Raw genomic sequence first — 20,048 nt, forward strand, 5'->3', positions numbered from 1 at the left:
CGTAGTGGGACAGGAGGGTCGCCAGGGGGCCGAGGCTCCGCATTCAGAAAGAGAGCAGATAGAAAGCACTCCCGGAGCGCAGCCCGACGCTATAATGGGGGGCGGTTCGACAGGGCGCTGTGTCGCAGGCGTCAGGCGTGCCGGCTGCCATGAGGCGAACGGGAAGTGTGAGCAGCACGGCTCCGAGCACGGGGACCGGGCTCCGCCCAGCCTCTGGACCTTAGGTTCAAGGACCTGCCCCGTGTCGAAAGGACGGAGCCACAAACACCCTTACCTGGCGTTGCAGCCGCGTCAGCCGCTCAGGTCCGGGTTAGAAAACGCGTCGGCCGCGTCTCGCGCCGCTCGCCCGCGCTTCCTGATTGGCCGAGACCGGCCTTCCCAGAAGACCCCGCGCGGCGCGCCGCCAAATGAACTTTATGGAGACCCGAGGAGGAGGACACGGACATGGGCGGGGCTTGGGCGGGGCTTGGGCGGGGCCTTCGACTGAGCTGTCCCTCCCCACACGCACCCAGCCACCGCCCTCACCCCTCCCACGTGGTTAGAGTCGGCTCCTGCCGGAGAAAGCGATCCCACAATTGCCTGCGCGGATTTCTTACCCTTCATTGAACACCATCCGAGTGCCAGGCACTATTCCAGGTACTGGGGGCATAGTGGCAGCCACGGCAGACAAGATCCCTGCCCTAATGGAGTTCTCAAGCTGGTGGGGGAAACAAAATATAATAAATCACCTCCAGTTTGTAAGGAGGGCAATGACGAGAAAAGCAGTGTGATGGGAAAGAGAATGTGGTCAGGGAGGGCCTCTCTGAGGAGGTGCTGGCTGAGCTGAAACATGAATGATGAGAAAGGGTCAGCCTTGCAGAGTCTTGGCTGCAGAACATTCTAAGTAGAGGGAACAAATCTGAAGGCTTCACCGGGAAACAAGCCTGGTGTTTGAAGAATAGAAAGAAGGGGAGTATGACTGCTAGAGGATGATCCAGCTCAGGTGGGATAAGACTCACAGTTGGCTGGGGCCAGACTTTGCAGGTCCTTCTGGCCACAGCAAGAAAGTTGAAGTTATTCCTCATGCAAATGGAAGCCACCGGAGGATCTGAAGCCAAACTGTGACATGAGCTGACTTACCTTTATAGACGATCTCTCTAGCCCTCTGGGTAGAGAAGAGGGAAGCAGAGAGGAGCTGGGAGGCTATTTCTGTGTCCAAGACATAAGGAGAGTGGACCTTTGATTGTCACAGTGCCCACTCATGCAACATACATTAGTGCCCACAATATGCCCAAAATGAATGAGACCCAGTCCTTACGATCTGGTGAGGAAGCAGAGTGTATTTCAATGTAATGTGCTAAGTGCATGACAAAGCTATATAAGGATGCTAAGGGTGTTTAACCCGGTCTGGTGGGTTGAAAGTCAAGGAGGCCTTCTCAGGGGAAGTGACACCTTAACTGAGCCATAAGGATGAATAGGGCTTAGAATGGCAGAGAGAGAGGAGGTTTTTCCTGGCCTAGGGAATGGTGTAAGCAAAGGTAAAGAGGAGAGAAATAGTGCTATTCCCACCCTCACCACACCTTTCCTCTCACTTCTGACAGATTCTCTCCTTGACAGAACTCTAGCCAGGCTCCTCTGAGCCCTGTTCTCTTCTAGGGCCTCAACCTCAGCCTGTAACAACTTGAGCAAAACAACCAACATAGTTTCTAACAGCTCAGGGCCACATCCTTAGGTGACCCTAGCCCCTCTTAAAGTACCTGCCAGAGAAAACTCAAGGCTGCCAAAAGAATTTACCATTTTTTCCAGCCAACACCTGAAGATAGGGTCCCTGTCTCCCAGCCTCTGTGCGAGGGCAGCAGCCTAACTTCAGTGAGCACCAGTTAGCAAATCCAGATGAGTTTCACATGGACTGACACCTCCTTCCCACTTTTGGTAATTTTTCCCTAACTCAGCAGAGCTCAACCCCCTCCCTATTCTCTGATTCTCCCTTTGAAACGCCCAGTCACCTCTGTACAAATCAAAGTTGAGTTCCATTCATGCTGGGCTCTGTTCTTTACTGCAATAGAATATTGCTGATTAAAATATGTCCTTACCACTTTAACTAATGTCCAGCTTCGTTTGTCTTTAACAGCTCACACAAGCATATTGTGGGTTCTGTATAAATGATTGATGCTGATTGACAATATATATGGGTGTGGCCTTTGTCTTAAAGCTATTAAATATAACCAGATCCTGCTGTGGTCAGACAATATCCACAAATATAACAGCATCTTGCATCTGAATAATGTTTTATCCTTTTACCTTGCTTTTTTCTATTATGTAAAGAAGAATTTTTAATACCATAGACAAATACTCATGAAACATTGCCAAACGGAAAATCAGGACGTTTACCTTTTGGAGCTGAATACTTCCATATTGTAAAACCCAGCAATTCCACTCCTTGATACATGCCCAGGAAAAACTCTTACACATGTGCACCAGGAGATATTTGCAAGAATCTTCACAGCAGCACAGTTCATAACAGGAAAAAACAAAAACAAAAAACAAATGTCCATTAACTAACTAAATAAATAAATTGTGGGTATTATAACAATGGAATATTATTCAGCAGTGAAAATGAGTGTGCTATAGCTACAAACACAACACAGGTGGATCTTGGAAACATAATTTTAAGTGTGAAAAACAAGTAGCAGAAGACTACTAGTATAGTATGAGCTCTACCCTGGCTAGAGTGGCTGGTTCAGGGATGGGCCTATGACTCAACAGAGTCAAAAAAATTTATTCTCAAGATGTTCTGCTCACACAGTTGCTCTCTTTACCACTGGAATTGGAACTGTGAAGGAGTTTTCATAGAAGTCCTCACTCCCTGAAATTAAGCTTTTAGAACTTTAGTTATTAGCCATGAGGGAAGAACCTACCTAGGAATGAAGCCATTACAAAAGAGAACAATGTAGTGATGGAAAGAGAGGCAGAATCCAATGACATTATGTGAGCTTCTAGATCAAACTAAAGCTAACCCTACCCCTGGAATGTTCTGTTGCATGAGAAAAAAAAATTCACTTTCAGTTGGGTTTTCTGTCACTTATAATCAAAATAATCCTGAAGGATGCAAGATTACTTGAACCCTTGCAGCAGCTCATCTAACATGCTTGTTACAAAGTCAGCAGGCCAGAATTCAGTAAGCTTTTCCCAACTGAATGTGGTTGTCCCTCACATGCTATGTAAGGAGGTGCTTTCAACAATGTTAAGAAGAATGTTTTCACCATCATGTTACATTTTGTTCTATACATTTAAAAAATAACATTAAACAAAAAAAGTATTAAACAGCTCCATTTTCAAAGAAAGAAACTGAAGAAGTCTTTTTTTTTTTTTTTTTTTTTTTGCTGTACGCGGGCCTCTCACTGTTGTGGCCTCTCCCGTTGCGGAGCACAGGCTCTGGATGTGCAGGCTCAGCGGCCATGGCTCACGGGTCCAGCCGCTCTGCGGCATGTGGGATCTTCCCGGACCAGGGCACAAACCCGTGTCCCCTGAATCGGCAGGCGGACTCTCAACCACCGCGCCACCAGGGAAGCCCAAGAAGTCTTATTTTTATGTTCATTACATTTTGTTTCAAAATGACATCATAATTTGGCAGAGACTACAGAATTATATAGCAGATTTTTGTTTCTATATTAAGTCTGATGGAGACCCTAGGCGATATTTATTGTTAAAAATGTAAGACTTGATGATGAACATCCTCATCATTGCTCTTGCCTTCTGGCGATTTTGGGGGGAAAGGATCTCTATCTGGCTTCCTTTTATTCATTTAGTCACTTGAAAAATAATTGTTGGGCAACTGCTATGTTCTGAGTGTAAAGATTCAGAGGGGAACGAGATTGACAAGGTTCCTGCCCCACAGAGCTCAAAATCTAACAGGAGAGAAAGAGAGTAAATAAACAATTTTTTGGAAAGGTTAATTTTAGGGAACACAAGTCTACAAAAAAATGGAAATTGTAGCTGAAAGGAGTGGGTGCTACTTTAGCTGGGGCAGTCATGGAGGACATTTCTGAGGAGGTGGTATTTGAGCAAAGAACTGAATCGCTGAAGGAGCAGCCATGTGGAGACATGAAGGACAAGCAAGTGTCATGGTCTCTGGGACAGACAGGATTTCAAAACACACCCTTTACTTCCACTGAAATAAAATAAACATACCCCAAAACAAAAAATTCCAAGTCCAGATGACTTCACTGGCAAATTGTTTCAAATGTTTAAGGATGAAATAACACTAATCTTACACAAACTCTTCCAGAGAATAGAAAAAATAAGAACACTTTACAATTTGTTAAATGAGAACTTTATAACCTTGAATTCAAAACCTGGCAGAAACCTTACAAGAAAAGAAATAGGACAACAGCCTGAGTAAACATAAGGCAAAAATTCAAAATAAAATATTAGAAAACCAAATACAGCAATACAGCAAAAGATAATACACCATAATTAAAAGGGATTTTTTTTTGCCAAAAATGCAAGGTTAATTTAGCATTAGAAAATAATGTAATTCTCCACACTAACAGCATAAATGTGTACGGAAAAAAATGTGTATCTTAATAAACACATTAAAAAAGCATTTTATACAACACTCATTTGATAAAAAAAATTTTTAGCAAACTAGGAATAGATGGGAACTTAATTTGGTTTTAAAAAGCCTTCCTCAAACATCACACTTAATGATGAAATATAAATATTTCCCCTGAGAAAAAGATGTCAGTTGTTACCATTTATATTTGACATTGTACAGGAAGGCTTAACCAGTGCATTATGACAGGAAAGAGAAATACTAGGTATAAAAATTGGAGGGGCTTCCCTGGTGGCGCAGTGGTTGAGAGTCCGCCTGCCGATACAGGGGACACGGGTTTGTGCCCCGGTCTGGGAAGATCCCATGTGCCGTGGAGTGGCTGGGCCCGTGAGCCATGGCCGCTGAGCCTGCACGTCCGGAGCCTGTGCTCCGCAACGGGAGAGGCCACGACAGTGAGAGGCCCGCGTACCGAAAACAAAAAACACTAATTGTATTTCTATATATTAGCAAAAATAAATAGAAAATTAAAAATGTTAATGATATAAATTACATTAGCATAAAAATAATACAATGAGGAGTAAACTTGACAAAAAAAATGTGCAAGATCTTGACACTAAAAACTACGCAGTACTGCTGAGAGCAACAAAAGAAGACCTAAATAAACATAGGAATATGCCATGTTTTTGGATTGAAGACAGTATTATAAAGATGTCAATTCTCCCCAAGGTGATTTAGGTTCAAATACCTCAAGTTATAATCCCAGAAAAAATTTTAAAGGAAATTAACAAGCTGATTGTAAATTTTACCTGAAAATGTAAAAGGCCAAGAATGTTCCTTCTAGACATTCTTTTTTTCTTAAAATTAATTAATTAATTTATTTTTGGCTGTTTTGGGTCCCCAAGCCTGTGCACGGGCTTTCCCTAGTTGTGGCGAGTGGGGGCTTCTCTTGTTGTGGAGCACAGGCTCTAGGCACGTGGGCTTCAGTAGTTGTGGCACGTGGGCTCAGTAGTTGTAGTTGTAGTTGTAGCTCACGGGCTCTAGGGTGCAGGCTCAGTAGTTGTGACACACAGGCTTAGCTGCTCCTTGGCATGTGGGATCTTCCTGGACCAGGGATCAAACCTGTGTCCCCTGCATTGGCAGGAGAATTCTTAACCACTGTGCCACCAGAGAAGTCCCTAGACTTTCTTAAAGAAGAAAAACAAAGTGGGAGGGGAACTTATACTGTCAAATATCAAGACTTATTTAAAGCTATAATAATTTTAAAAGAATTGGCACAAGAATAAATAAAGAATAAATAAATAAACCAATGAAACAGAGAGTCCAGAAGTGGACCTGATATGGTTACCTGATTTATGGCAAAAGTGACTCAGAGGGGGAAAAGATAGGGCTTTCAGTAAGTAGTATGAGCCTATTAGCTATAGGGAAAAAAAAAATGTATCCCTACATTACACCGTATACCCAAAATAAATTTCACATGGATTATAGACCTGAATGTGAAAAGAAAGCACAATAAATCTTCTAAAAGATAAGATAGTAGAATTCATGACCTGGGGTTGGCAAGCATTTCTTAAATAACACACAACAATCATTAACTACAAGGAAAAGACTGATAAATTTGACCCCACTGAGAGACTGAAGAAATTTGCAATACATTTCTCGAACTATGACATATCCAGAATATATATAAATCAATAAGGAAAAGACAGATAACCCAATTAGAAATGGGCAAAAGACTTGAATAAGTATTTTACAAAAGAGGATATTTATAATGGTTAATGGTTAATGGTTAATTTTATGTATTAACTTGACTGGGCCACAGGATGCCCAGATATTTGGTCAAATATTATTCTGGGTGTGTCTGTGAGGGTGTTTTTGGAGAGACTAACATTTGAATCAGTAGACTGAGTAAAGAAGATTGCCCTTCCCAATGTGGATGGGCCCCATCCAATCAGTTGAAGGCTTAAATAGTACAAAAATGCTGAGTAAGAGAGAATTCCTTCTGCGTGACTGCTTTCAACTGTTTTTTCCTCTTGCTTTCAGACATGAACTGAAACATTGACTTTTCCTGGGCCTTGAGCCTGTTGGACTGGACTGGAACTACTACAGACTCTCCTGGGTCTCTAGTTTGCCTTCTGTGGAGAAACCTGACTAGTAAAATATCAAAATAGCAGTAAGTATATGGAAGGTACTCAACATAATTAGTCATAGGGTAATGCAAATTAAATCTGCAATGAATAACCGTTAAACAACCACCAGGCCAGAATGATTACATTTTTCATGAAGTACAGTCTCCTTCCAAAAAATGGACCTGTTTTAAAAGTATACTTAGGTGTATTTAATAAATGCATGACCATCACTACAATCAAGGTATAGAAGATTTCCATCATTCTAAAAAGTTTCTTTCTGTCCCTTTACAGTCAACCTCCTCTCTATCCCCTAACACACATCCCAGGAAACTACTGATCTGCTTCCTGTCACTATAACTTATTTTTGCCTGTTCTAGAACTGTGTGTAAATAGAATCATGCCATATCTTTTGTGTCTAGCTTCTTTAGCTCAGCATAATGTTTTTTTATATTCATCCATGTTGATACCTGTATCAGTAGTTCATTCATTTTAATTGATAAGTATTTACTACGTAGATATACTCCATTTTATTTATCCATTCATTCTGATAAATGTTTGGATTTTTTTCCAGTTTTTGGCTAGGAACATTCCTGTACATGTTTTTGTGTGAACATATGCTTTCATTTCTCTTCTGTAAATACCTAAAAATGGAATTTCTGGGTTGTATGGTATTTATACGTTTAACTTTATAAGAAGCTGCCAAAATGTTTTCCAAATGGTTGTACCATGTTACCTTCCCACTAGCAACGTATAAGAGTTCCTGTTGCTCCAAACTTGACTAACACTTGGTATTATCAGATATTTTTCTTTATTTGAGCCCCTTTAATAGATGTATAGAATATATGATTATAGTTCTAATTTTTATTTCTCTGACTACTGATAATGTTGACAAAATGGCTAAATTAAAAAATTGACAAAACCAAGTGTTAAAAAGGTTGAAAAGTGAGGATTCTAAGAAGCATCAGGAATCTGTCCACACCTGGACAACAATTGCACTGGCAGAATCTGTTTGATGTAACTATTTTGGAACTATGGATCTATTGAAGCTTGCAACTTCCAGGGGAAGGCTTGGGTGGTAAATTGAAGTTAATTTCCGTGTATTTAAGCTCAGACACCCATCCCCCACCCCCAGCCATGTGACAGACAGCTGTGCACATATTCCTGGGGCAGCTTGCACACAGTTGCAGGAGCCGGCGTGGGTAAAAAAGGCCCTGTCCTCCAAGATCCTCCAAATCTTGGGGATCTGTGCTCTGATCACTGATTGCTGCTTCTGATCTCAGAGGTGCAGACAAAGAGAAGGCAGTCATTGTTGTTAACACCTTCTCCCATTGTTGCAAGTCCCTCCCCCTCCACTCCAGCAGAGGTCATTCCCAGCCTATTTGAAGGGCCAGTGCCCTATTTCCCCCCTTCATTTTTCTCTTTTCCTCAGACGTTAAAGACTAGAGTATTCAAAAACAACTACATACATGGGTGAAATTAGAAAATGACCACCTGCACCCAAGGAAAAGCATAGGCTCAGATAAGACCTGAGAAGACCTTAAGTTCACACCTCAGGCTGACCCTTGGCACAAAGATAGTCTACAACGATCATAAAAACAAAAACCTAGCAAACCTTTGGGAAGGGAGAGAATCTGATTTCCAGAGTTACTACCTTACTAGATTCAAGTGTCCTGTTTTCACAAGAAAAATCATAAAGCATACAAACAAATGAAACAGTAAAGTAGGGCCCATTCAAAAGAACAAATAGGCCAACAGAAAATGCCCCTGAAAAAAACTTAATGGCAGATCTACTAGACAAAGACTTTAAAGCAAAAGCCTTAAAGATACTCAAAGAACTAAAGGAAGATGTGGGAAAAGTCAAAAAAATGATGTATGAACAAAATGGAAATATCGGTAAAGACACAGAAAACCTATAAGAAACCAAAAAGAAATCCTGGTGCTTACTCTGAAGCTCTGAATCCAGAAATTCTGAAAAGTACAATAACTGAAATGAAAAATTCACTAGAGGGATTCAAAGGCAGATTTGAGGAAGCAGAAGAAAGAATCAGTGAGGTTGAACCTAGGACAATGGAAATTATGGAGTCTGAGGAACAGGAAAAAAAAAAACTGAAGAAAAGTGAGCAGAGCCTAAGGTACCTGTGGGACATGAGTAAGTGGACCAACAACATATGCATTGTAGGAATTCCAGAAGGAGAAGAGAAAGAAAGAAAGGGGTGAAAGACTATTTGAAGAAATAATGACTGAAAACTTTTCAAATTTGATGAAGGTATGAAAAACATCCAAGAAGTTAAATGAACTCCAAGTAAGATGAAGTTAGAGACACACAACATGGTACATTATAATCAAACTTTCAAAAGACAAAGAGAGAATCTTGAGAGCAGCAAGAGAGAAGCAACTTGTCACATACAAAGGATCCTCAATAAAATTATCAGCAGATTTCTCATTAGGAGCTTTGGAGGCCAGAAAGCAGTAGGCCAATATATTCAAAATGCTAAAAGGACAAAAAAAAATCGACCAAGAATACTATGCCTGGCAAACTGTCCTTCAGGAATGAGGGAGAGGGCTTCCCTGGTGGCGCAGTGGTTGAGAGTCCGCCTGCCAATGCAGGGGACACGGGTTCGTGCCCTGGTCTGGGAAGATCCCACATGCCGCGGAGCGGCTGGGCCCGTGAGCCATAGCTGCTGAGCCTGTGCGTCCGGAGCCTGTGCTCCACAACAGGAGAGGCCAAAACAGTGAGAGGCCCGCGTACCGCAAAAAAACCCAAAAGAATGAGGGAGAAATTAAGACATTTCCAGGTTAAAAGCCGAGGAAATTTGCTACCACTAGACATGCCCTGCAAGAAAAGCTCAAGGGAGCCCTGCAGGGTGAAACGAAAGGACAATAGACAGTAACTTGAAGTTGTATAAAGAAATAAAGATCACAAAAGGTAAATACATGTGCACTTATAAAAACAAATATTATTGTAACAATGTAACTCCACATTTTGTCTTCTACATGATTTAAGAGACTAATATATATTTTTAAATTATTAGTCTAAAATTTACCATTATGGTAGCTTTGATTTATAACTCCACATGTTGTTTTCTACATAATTTAAGAGACTAATGCATTTAAAAGAATTATTAGTTTTTGGGGCCCACAGTACATAAAGAGTAATTCTGTGACATCAACAACAGAAAGGGGTGAGGATGGAGCTATAAAGGAGCAGAGCTTTTGTATGCTATTCAAATTAAGCTGGTGTAAATTTAAATTAGAGTATTATAACTGTAGGATGTTAAATGCAATTCCCATGGTAACCACAGAGAAGATTGCCATAGAATATACACAAAAGGAAATGAGAAAGGAATTTTAATATTTGACTACAGAAATTCAACTAAACACAAAAGAAGACAGTAATGTAAGAAATGAGGGACAAAAAAAAGTGTAAGTCATACAGAAAACAGATGGTAAGGTGACAGAAGTCTCTCCTTACCAGCAATTACTTTAAACAGAAATGGATTAAATTCTCCAATCAAAAGACAGAGATTTGCAGAATGGATCCAAGTATATACCATCTAAAAGAGATTCACTTTAGACCCAAAAGCAGAAATAGATTGAAAGTGAAAAGATGGAAAAAAACATTCCATGTAAATAGTAACCAAAACAGAGTGGGAATGGCTATACTATTATCAGACACAATTGACTTCAAATCAAGAAAGATGACAAGAGACAAAGAAGGACATTATATATTAATAAAAGTTTCAACATAGCAAGAATATATAACAATTACAAACATTTGCATACATAATAACAAACCAGCAAAATATATGAAACAAAAACTGACAGAATGAAGGGAGAAATAAATAGCTCTACAATAATAGTTGAAGACTTCAATGTCCCACTCTCAATAAAGGATAGTACAACAAGACAGAAGATAAGTAAGGAAACAGAGGACTTAACACAATAGATCAACTAGATATAACAGACATGTACAGAACAACAACAGAATTCTTCTCTAGTGTCCATGGGACGTTTCCTGGGATAGACTACATGTTAGGCCACAGATTAAGTCTCAGTAGATTTTAAGGGATAGATATTATACAAAGTGTCTTCTCTAAACAAAGTAGGATGAAATTAGAAATCAACAACACAAAAATTAAAAAATTTTTTTTAGTTTGTGGAAATTAAACAACACACTATTGAACAACTAATGGATCAAAGAAGAAATTACAAGGAAAATTTTAAAATACTTGAATTTTCTAGAGATGAATGAAAATGAAAACACAACATACCAAAACATATGGAATGTAGTGAAAGCAGTAAAGGGGAAATTTATAGCTATAAATACTTATATTAAAAAAACAAGTGGGGCTTCCCTGGTGGCACAGTGGTTGAGAGTCTGCCTGCCAATGCAGGGGACACGGGTTCGAGCCCTGGTCTGGGAAGATCTCACATGCCGTGGAGCAGCTAGGCCCGTGAGCCACAATTACTGAGCCTGCGCATCTGGAGCCTGTGCTCCGCAACAAGAGAGGCCGCGATAGTGAGAGTCCCGCGCACTGCGATGAAGAGTGGTGCGATAAATAAATAAATAAATTTAAATCATATGGGCTTCTAAGAAGACCTTGCTTAAAACAAACAAACAAACAAAACAAGTGATATCTCAAATCAACAACTTAACTGTATATGTTAAGAAACTAGAAAAGGAAGAACCAAAAATTAGCAGAAGGGGGCTTCCCTGGTGGCGCAGTGGTTGAGAGTCCACCTGCCGATGCAGGGGACACGGGTTCGTGCCCTGGTCCAGGAAGATCCCACATGCCGCGGAGCAGCTGGGCCCGTGAGCCATGGCCGCTGAGCCTGTGCGTCTGGAGCCTGTGCTCCGCAAAGGGAGAGGCCACAACAGTGAGAGGCCAGCGTACCGCAAAAAAAAAAAAAAAAAAAAAAAAAAAAATTAGCAGAAGGAAAGAAATGATAAATATTAGGGCAGAGAGTAAATAAAATAGAGAATAGAAAAAAAATAGAGAAAAATCTATGAAACCAGAAACTGATTGATTGAAAAGATCAACAAAATTGACAAAACTTTAGCTATATATGCTAAGAAAAAAAGAGAGAAATATCAAATTACTAAAGTCAGATATGAAAGTGGGAACATTACTACTGATCTACAGAAATAAAGATAAGAGTACTATGAACAACTGTACCCCCAAAAATGATGGATGAAATGGACAAGTTCTTAGAAATATAAAACCTACAAAGACTAAATCAAGAAAAATAGAAAATTTGAGTAGACCTGTAATTACTAATGAGATCGAATCAGTAATAGAAAATCTCTCAACAAATAAAAGCTTTGGATCCAATGGCTTCACTGGTAAATTCCACCAAACATTTAAAGAACTACTACCAATCCTTCTCAAACTTTTCCAAAAAATTGAAGGAGAGGGAATACTTTCCAAGTCATTCTATGAGGCCAGTATTACCCTGATACCAAAGCCAGCCAAAGATACCACAAGTAAAAGTTCTCAACAAAATACTAGCAAACCAGCTGCAGCAGCATATTTAAAAGATTACACACCATGACCAAGATGGATTTATTTCTGGAATGCAAGGATGGTTCAACATATGAAAATTGATCAAGGTAATACACCACATTAACAGAATGAAGGAGAGAAATCACATGATCATCTGAATTGATGCATAAATACATTTGACAAAATTCAACACCCTGTCATTATAAAAACACTTTACAAACTAGGAACAGAAGGAAAGTACTTCAACATAATACAAGCCATATATGAAAACCCCACAGCAAACATCATACTCAATGGCAAAGAGCTGAAAGCTTTTCCTCTAAGATTAGAAACAAGGCAGGGATGCCTGCTTTTGCTACCTCTTTTCAACATAGTACTGGAAGAGCAATTAGTCAAGAAAGAGAAATAAAAGGCATTCAAGGGCTTCCCTTGTGGCACAGTGGTTGGGAGTCCGCCTGCCGATGCAGGGGACGCAGGTTTGTGCCCCGGTCCAGGAAGATCCCACATGCTGTGGAGTGGCTGGGCCCGTGAGCCATGGCCACTCAGCCTGCGCGTCTGGAGCCTGCTCTCCGCAAAGGGAGAAGGCACAAGAGTGAGAGGCCCGCGTACCGCCAAAAAAAAAAAAAAAAAAAAAGGCATTCAAATAAAAAAGGAAGAAGTAAATTATCTCTGTTCACACATGATAGGATCTTATATGTAGAAAATCCTAAAGATTCCACACCAAAAAAACCTGTTAGAATGAACAAATGTATTCAACAAAGTAGCAGAACACAAAGTCAACACACAAAAATCAGTCACGTTTCTATACACTAACAATGAAAAATCTGAAAAGAAAATACAAAAACAACTCCATTTACAATAGCATGAAAAAATAATTTAGAAATTAACTTAACCAAGGAGGTGAAAAACTTGCACAATTAAAACTACAAAACATAGCTGAAACAATTTAAAGAAGACATAAATAAAAGGAAACACATCCCATGTTCATGGATTAGAAGACAATATTGTTAAGATGTCAACATTTCTCAAAGAGATCTACAGATTCAATGCAATCCCTATAAAAATCCTTACGACATTTTTGCAGAAGTAGAAAAACCCATTCTTTATGGAGGAGCCTCAAAAACTAAAAATAGAATTTCTGTATGATCCATCAATTCCACTCCTGGGTACACACTCCAAAGAATTGAAAGCAGGGTCACAAAGTGACATTTGTACACCCATGTACATAGCATTATTTACAATATCCAAACCATGGAAGCAATCCAAGTGTCCAATGATGGATGAATGGATAAGCAAATGTGGTATATAAAGACAATGGAATATTATTCAGCCTTAAAAAGGAAGGAAATTATGATGTCAAGAAAGCCATGTCTGGTTCTCTTTCTCTGAAGACTCCCCCTACCCTATCTGCTTACAAAATCAATCAGCAGCTACAGATACAAGAAGATACATCAAGCTCCCATCAAGGAGAAATAAGAGTGATTAGAGGGTAAAAGTTAAGAATAAGAGGACAATCCTGCAGCCCGTGGAACAAAAACCACATTCACAGATAGACAAGATGAAAAGGCAGAGGGCTATGTACCAGATGAAGGAACAAGATAAAACACCAGAAAAACAGCTAAATGAAATGGAGATAGGCAATCTTCCAGAAAAAGAATTCAGAATAATGATAGTGAAGATGATCCAGGACCACAGAAAAAGAATGGAGGCAAAGATCGAGAAGATGCAAGAAATGTTTAACAAAGATATAGAAGAATTAAAGAACAAACAAACAGAGATGAACAATACAATAACTGAAATGAAGAATACACTAGAAGGAATCAGTAGCAGAATAACTGAGGCAGAAGAATGGATAAGTGACCTGGAAGACAGAATGGTGGAATTCACTGCTGCAGAACAGAATAAAGAAAAAAGAATGAAAAGAAATGAAGACAGTCTAAGAGACCTCTGGGACAACATTAAATGCAACAACACTCGCATTATAGGGGCCCCAGAAGGAGAAGAGAGAGAGAAAGGACCCGAGAAGATATTTGAAGAGATTATAGTCAAAAACTTCCATAACATGGGAAAGGAAATAGCCACCCAAGTCCAGGAAGCGCAGAGAGTCCCATACAGGATAAACCCAAGGAGAAAGACGCTGAGACACATAGTAAGCAAATTGGCAAAAATTAAAGACAAAGAAAAATTATTGAAAGCAGCAAGGGAAAAATGACAAATAACATTCAAGGGAACTCCCATAAGGTTAACAGCTGATTTCTCAGCAGAAACCCTACAAGCCAGAGGGAGTGGCATGATATACTTAAAGTGATGAAAGGGAAGAAACTACAACCAAGATTACTCTACCCAGCAAGGATCTCATTCAGATTCGATGGAGAAATCAAAAGCTTTGGAGACAAGCAAAAGCTAAGAGAATTCAGCACCACCAAACCAGCTCTACAACAAATGCTAAAGGAACTTCTCTAAGTGGGAAACACAAGAGAAGAAAAGGACCTCAAAAAAAACCCCAAAACAATTAAGAAAATGGTAATAGAAACATACATATTGATAATTACCTTAAGCGTGAATGGATTAAATGCTCCAAGCAAAAGACACAGGCTTGCTGAATGGATACAAAAACAAGACCCATATATATGCTGTCTACAAGAGACCCACTTCAGACCTAGGGACACATACAGATTGAAAGTGAGGGGATGGAAAAAGATATTCCATGCAAATGGAAATCAAAAGAAAGCTGGAGTAGCAATACTCATATCAGATAAAATAGACTTTAAAATAAAGAATGTTACAAGAGACAAGGAAGGACACTACATAATGATCAAGGGATCAATCCAAGAAGAAGATATAACAATTACAAATATATATGCACCCAACATAGGAGCACCTCAACACATAAGGCAACTGCTAACAGCTCTAAAAGAGGAAATTGACAGTAACACATTAATAGTGGGGGACTTTAACACCTCACTTACACCAATGGACAGATCAACCGAACAGAAAATTAATAAGGAAACACAAGCTTTAGAAGACACAACAGACCAGATAGATTTATTGATATTTATAGGACATTCCATCCAAAAACAGCAGATTACACTTTCCTTTCAAGTGCGCACAGAACATTCTCCAGGATAGATCATGTCTTGGGTCACAAATCAAGCCTCAGTAAATTTAAGAAAATTGAAATCATATCATGCATCTTTTCTGACCACAACGCTATGAGATTAGAAATCAATTACAGGGGAAAAAAACATAAAAAACACAAACACATGGAGGCTAAACAATATGTTACTAAATAGCCAAGAGATCACTGAAGAAATCAAAGAGGAAATAAAAAAATACCTAGAGACAAATGACAATGAAAACATAACGATCCAAAACCTATGGGATGCAGCAAAAGCAGTTCTAAGAGGGAAGTTTATAGCTATACAAGCCTACCTCAAGAAACAAGAAAAATCTCAAATAAACAATCTAACCTTACACCTAAAGGAACTAGAGAAAGAAGAACAAACAAAACCAAAGTTAGCAGAAGGAAAGAAATCATAAAGATCAGAGCAGAAATAAATGAAATAGAAACAAAGAAAACAATAGCAAAGATCAATAAAACTAAAAGCTGGTTCTTTGAAAAGATAAACAAAATTGATAAACCATTAGCCAGACTCATCAAGAAAAAGAGGGAGAGGACTCAAATCAATAAAATTAGAAATGAAAAAGGAGAAGTTACAACAGACACCGCAGAAATACAAAGCAACCTAAGAGACTACTACAAGCAAACTCTATGCCAATAAAATGGACAACCTGGAAGAAATGGACAAATTCTTAGAAAGGTATAACCTTCCAAGACTGAACCAGGAAGAAATAGAAGATATGAACAGACCAATCACAAGTCATGAAATTGAAACTGTGACTAAAAATCTTCCAACAAACAGAAGTCCAGGACCAGATGGCTTCACAGGTGAATTCTATCAAACATTTAGAGAAGCGCTAACACCCATCTTTCTCAAACTCTTCCAAAAAATTGTAGAGGAAGGAAAACTCCCAAACTCATTCTATGAGGCCACCATCACCCTGATACCAAAACCAGACAAAGATAATACAAAAAAGAAAATTACAGAACAATATCACTGATGAATATAGATGCAAAAATCCTCAACAGAATACTAGCAAACAGAATCCAACAACACATTAAAAGGATCATACACCATGATCAAGTGGGATTTACCCCAAGGATGCAAGGATTCTTCAATATATGCAAATTGATCAATGTGGTACACCATATTAACAAATTGAAGAATAAAAACCATATGATCATCTCAATAGATGCAGAAAAATCTTTTGACAAAATTCAACACCCATTTATGATAAAAACTCTCCAGAAAGTGGGCATAGAGGGAATCTACTTCAACATAATAAAGGCCAGGTATGACAAACCCACAGCAAACATCATTCTCAATGGTGAAAAACTGAAAGCATTTCCTCTAAGATCAGGAAGAAGACAAGGATGCCCACTGTCACCACTATTATTTAACATAGTATTGGAAGTCCTAGCCACGGCAATCAGAGAAGAAAAAGATATAAAAGGAATACAAATTGGAAAAGAAGAAGTAAAACTGCTACTGTTTGCAGATGACATGATACTATATACATAGAGAATCCTAAAGATGCCACCAGAAAACTACTAGAGCTAATCAATGAATTTGGTAAACTTGCAGGATACAAAATTAATGCACAGAAATCTCTTGCATTCCTATACACTAATGATGAAGTATCTGACAAAGGATTACTCTCCAAAATATATAAACAGCTCAGGTAGCTCAATATTATAAAAACAAACAACCCAATCAAAAAATGGGCAGAAGACCTAAACAGACATTTCTCCAAAGAAGACATGCAGGTGGGCAAGAGGCACATGAAAAGCTGCTCAACATCACTAATTATTAGAGAAATGCAAATCAAAACTAAAATGAGGTATCACCTCACACCGGTCAGAATGGGCATCATCAGAAAATCTACAAACAACAAATACTGGAGAGGGTGTGGAGAAAAGGGAACCCTCTTGCACTGTTGGTGGGAATGTAAATTGATACAGCCACTGTGGAGAACAGTATGGAGGTTCCTTCAAAAACTAAAAATAGAATTACCCTATGACCCAGCAATCCCACTACTGGGCATATACCCAGAGTAAACCATAATTCAAAAAGACACATGCACCCCAATGTTCATTGTAGCACTATTTACAATAGCCACGTCATGGAAGCAACCTAAATGTCCATCGACAGACGAATGGATAAAGAAGATGTGGTACATATATACAATGGAATATTACTCAGCCATAAAAAGGAACGAAATTGGGTCATTTGTAGAGACGTGGCTGCATCTAGAGACTGTCATACAGAGTGAAGTAAGTCAGAAAGAGGAAAACAAATATCAGATATTAACGCATGTATGTGGAACCTAGAAAATGGTAGAGATGAACCGGTTTGCAGAGCAGAAATTGAGACAAACAAGTAGAGGAAAAACGTATGGACACCAAGTGGGGAAAGCAGCGGGGGTTGATGGTGGTGGCGGGATGAACTGGGAGATTGGGATTGACATGTATACACTGATGTGTATAAAGTGGATGACTAATAAGAAAAATAAATAAATTAATTAAAAATTTAAAAAATTTTAAAAAGGAAGGAAATTATGACATATACTACAACATGGATGAACCTTGAGGACATTTACTAAATGAAATAAGCCAGTAACAAAAAGACAAATACTGTATGATTTCACTTAGAGTAGCCAAAATCATAGAGACATAAAGTAGAATGGTAGTTGCCAGGAGCTGGGGAGTGGGGATGGTAATGGAGTTATTTTTTAATGGGTACAGAATTTCAGTTTCACAAGGTGAAAAGTGTTATGGAGATGGATGGTAATGTTGATTGCACACTATGAAAGTATTTAGCACCACTGAACTATACACTTGAAAATTAAGATGGTTAATTTTACGTTATGTCTATATTACCAAAATTTAAAAAAAAAAGTTTTTGGGCTTCCCTGGTGGCGCAGTGGTTGAGAGTCCGCCTGCCGATGCAGGGGACACGGGTTCGTGCCCCGGTCCGGGAGGATCCCACATGCCGCGGAGCAGCTGGGCCCGTGAGCCATGGCCGCTGAGCCTGCGCGTCCGGAGCCTGTGCTCCGCAACGGGAGAGGCCACAACAGTGAGAGGCCCGCGTACCGCAAAAAAAAAAAAAAAAAAAAAAAAAAAAAAGTTTTTAAGGTTGTGGAGCAACTGAGACCATCATAGACTGCAGAGGAATTGTAAATAGGAACATACACTTTGGAAAACTGGCAAAATATATTAAAGCTAAATATACACATACTCTGTGATTCAACAGTTCTATGTATGTATATATGTATGTATGTACGTTTTATCTATCTTTTGCATAAATGTATACATATTTTCACCAAGGCCATGCACATCAATGTTCATAGCAGCATTATTTGTACTAGCCCAGAAGTGGAAACTACCCAAATGTCCATTAAAAGAATAATAGATAAATAAATTATGGTGTGGTCACAGAAGAAAATACTGCAGTAAATAAAAGAATGAACTACAACCACATAAAGCAACATGAATGAATTTCACAGCCATCATGGTAAGCAAAAGAAGCCAGACCCAAATGTATGACTCCATTTATATAAAGTTCAAATGAGACAAAACTAATCTATGGTGACACATTGTCAGATCAGTAGTTATTTTGAAGGGAGGAAGGACTGTTGACTAGGAAGGGAAATGAGACAATCTTCTGAGGTCTGTTAACATTCTGTTTCTCAATCTGGATGCTGAGTGGATGGATACATTCACTTTTAAAAATTCATTGAGCTGAATATTTAAGATTTGTGTACTTTACCGCACATATATTATCCATTATACTATAATAAAAGTAAAAAAAAAAGTAAAATATTCTCTCCACTGTAGAATATTCGATATTTTTGCTACCCAGAATTCATATCACTTTCCCTTCCCTCAACTATTTGCAGTTTAGAACCTTGTTTTACTTCTTTGGTATTCCCCCCCAAACCCTAGCATGCGGTTCATGGAAAGAAAGCTAGAAATATTTCTTAAATGACAGAATTCAGCTCCACAATTGCCCCCTAACTTGAGCTGCTGCTGCCAGAGATGGGTTCTTAGTGGGTGGCAGCAAATTGCATAATGCTTTGTGATCTGTGGCTGAGTGATTAGCAGTATTCTTTAAAAGTCATTAAAAGCTTAAAAGGGAAGCTTCTTACTTTGCTCTTCAGATGAATTTAATTTCAGCTGCACAAAAGGTGACTTGACATCAGACATGGCAAACAGGCTTTGACTAGAACACTAGCTCCTGTGTGTTCACAATTGGTTGGGTCTATCCAGAAATCCTGTGCTAAGGATGCTGAGAGCAGGTCCAGGCTCAGCGGAGGAGCGTTGAGATCATTTGGTGTATCAGTCAAGATGTTTGAGCTCCAAATAACCAATTGAATTTGGCCTGAACAATAAGGAAATGTGTTATTAATCTAATTGGAAGTTTGGCAGTAGATTGGTTGATTCAGCAGCTCACAGTCTCCAGGGACTTTCCATCTCTCTGCTGTGTCATCCTCGGTGTGAACTCCATCTTGGGGGCAGTAAAGATGTTGCTGATCAGACAGGACAGACAGTTCTTACCCTATAAGATGGCTCATAATCCTTGGCCTCTGTCAGAGCTCCTGAGAGACACAGGACATTGAAAGACGTTCTCTACAACTGGGATCTGTTAAAGAGTAAACAAAGGAACTTAAGACCACAGCAATCATTAACTGAGCTGTATGCAATAACTGTGCTAAGGGTCTCTGCAAGACTTTTCTCAGTTAATCCTCACAGCAACCCTTTGA

At 39.2% G+C, this 20,048-nt stretch overlaps 1 protein-coding gene across 4 annotated transcripts in view; it reads right to left on the reverse strand.

The window, feature by feature from the left end:
* Nucleotides 1-19,643, reverse strand: part of NUP93 (nucleoporin 93) — a 122,659-nt gene extending 103,016 nt beyond the window's left edge. Inside the window, exons 1-2 of one of the 4 annotated variants that reach the window (XM_049703794.1) lie at nt 19,434-19,448; nt 2,371-2,477 (exon numbers count right to left, since the gene is read on the reverse strand). In XM_049703794.1, coding sequence (XP_049559751.1) covers nt 2,371-2,428 — 58 coding nt within the window. In that variant the 5' untranslated portion in view covers nt 2,429-2,477; nt 19,434-19,448. Of the gene's footprint in view, nt 1-274; nt 415-2,370; nt 2,478-19,433 lie in introns of those variants that run through there. The other 3 variants (XM_049703793.1, XM_049703796.1, XM_033418979.2) reach the window with 3 other exon arrangements.
* Nucleotides 19,644-20,048: the final 405 nt, after the last annotated feature.

Source organism: Orcinus orca, chromosome 20, assembly GCF_937001465.1.
Source record: "Orcinus orca chromosome 20, mOrcOrc1.1, whole genome shotgun sequence".
NCBI lineage: Eukaryota > Metazoa > Chordata > Mammalia > Artiodactyla > Delphinidae > Orcinus > Orcinus orca.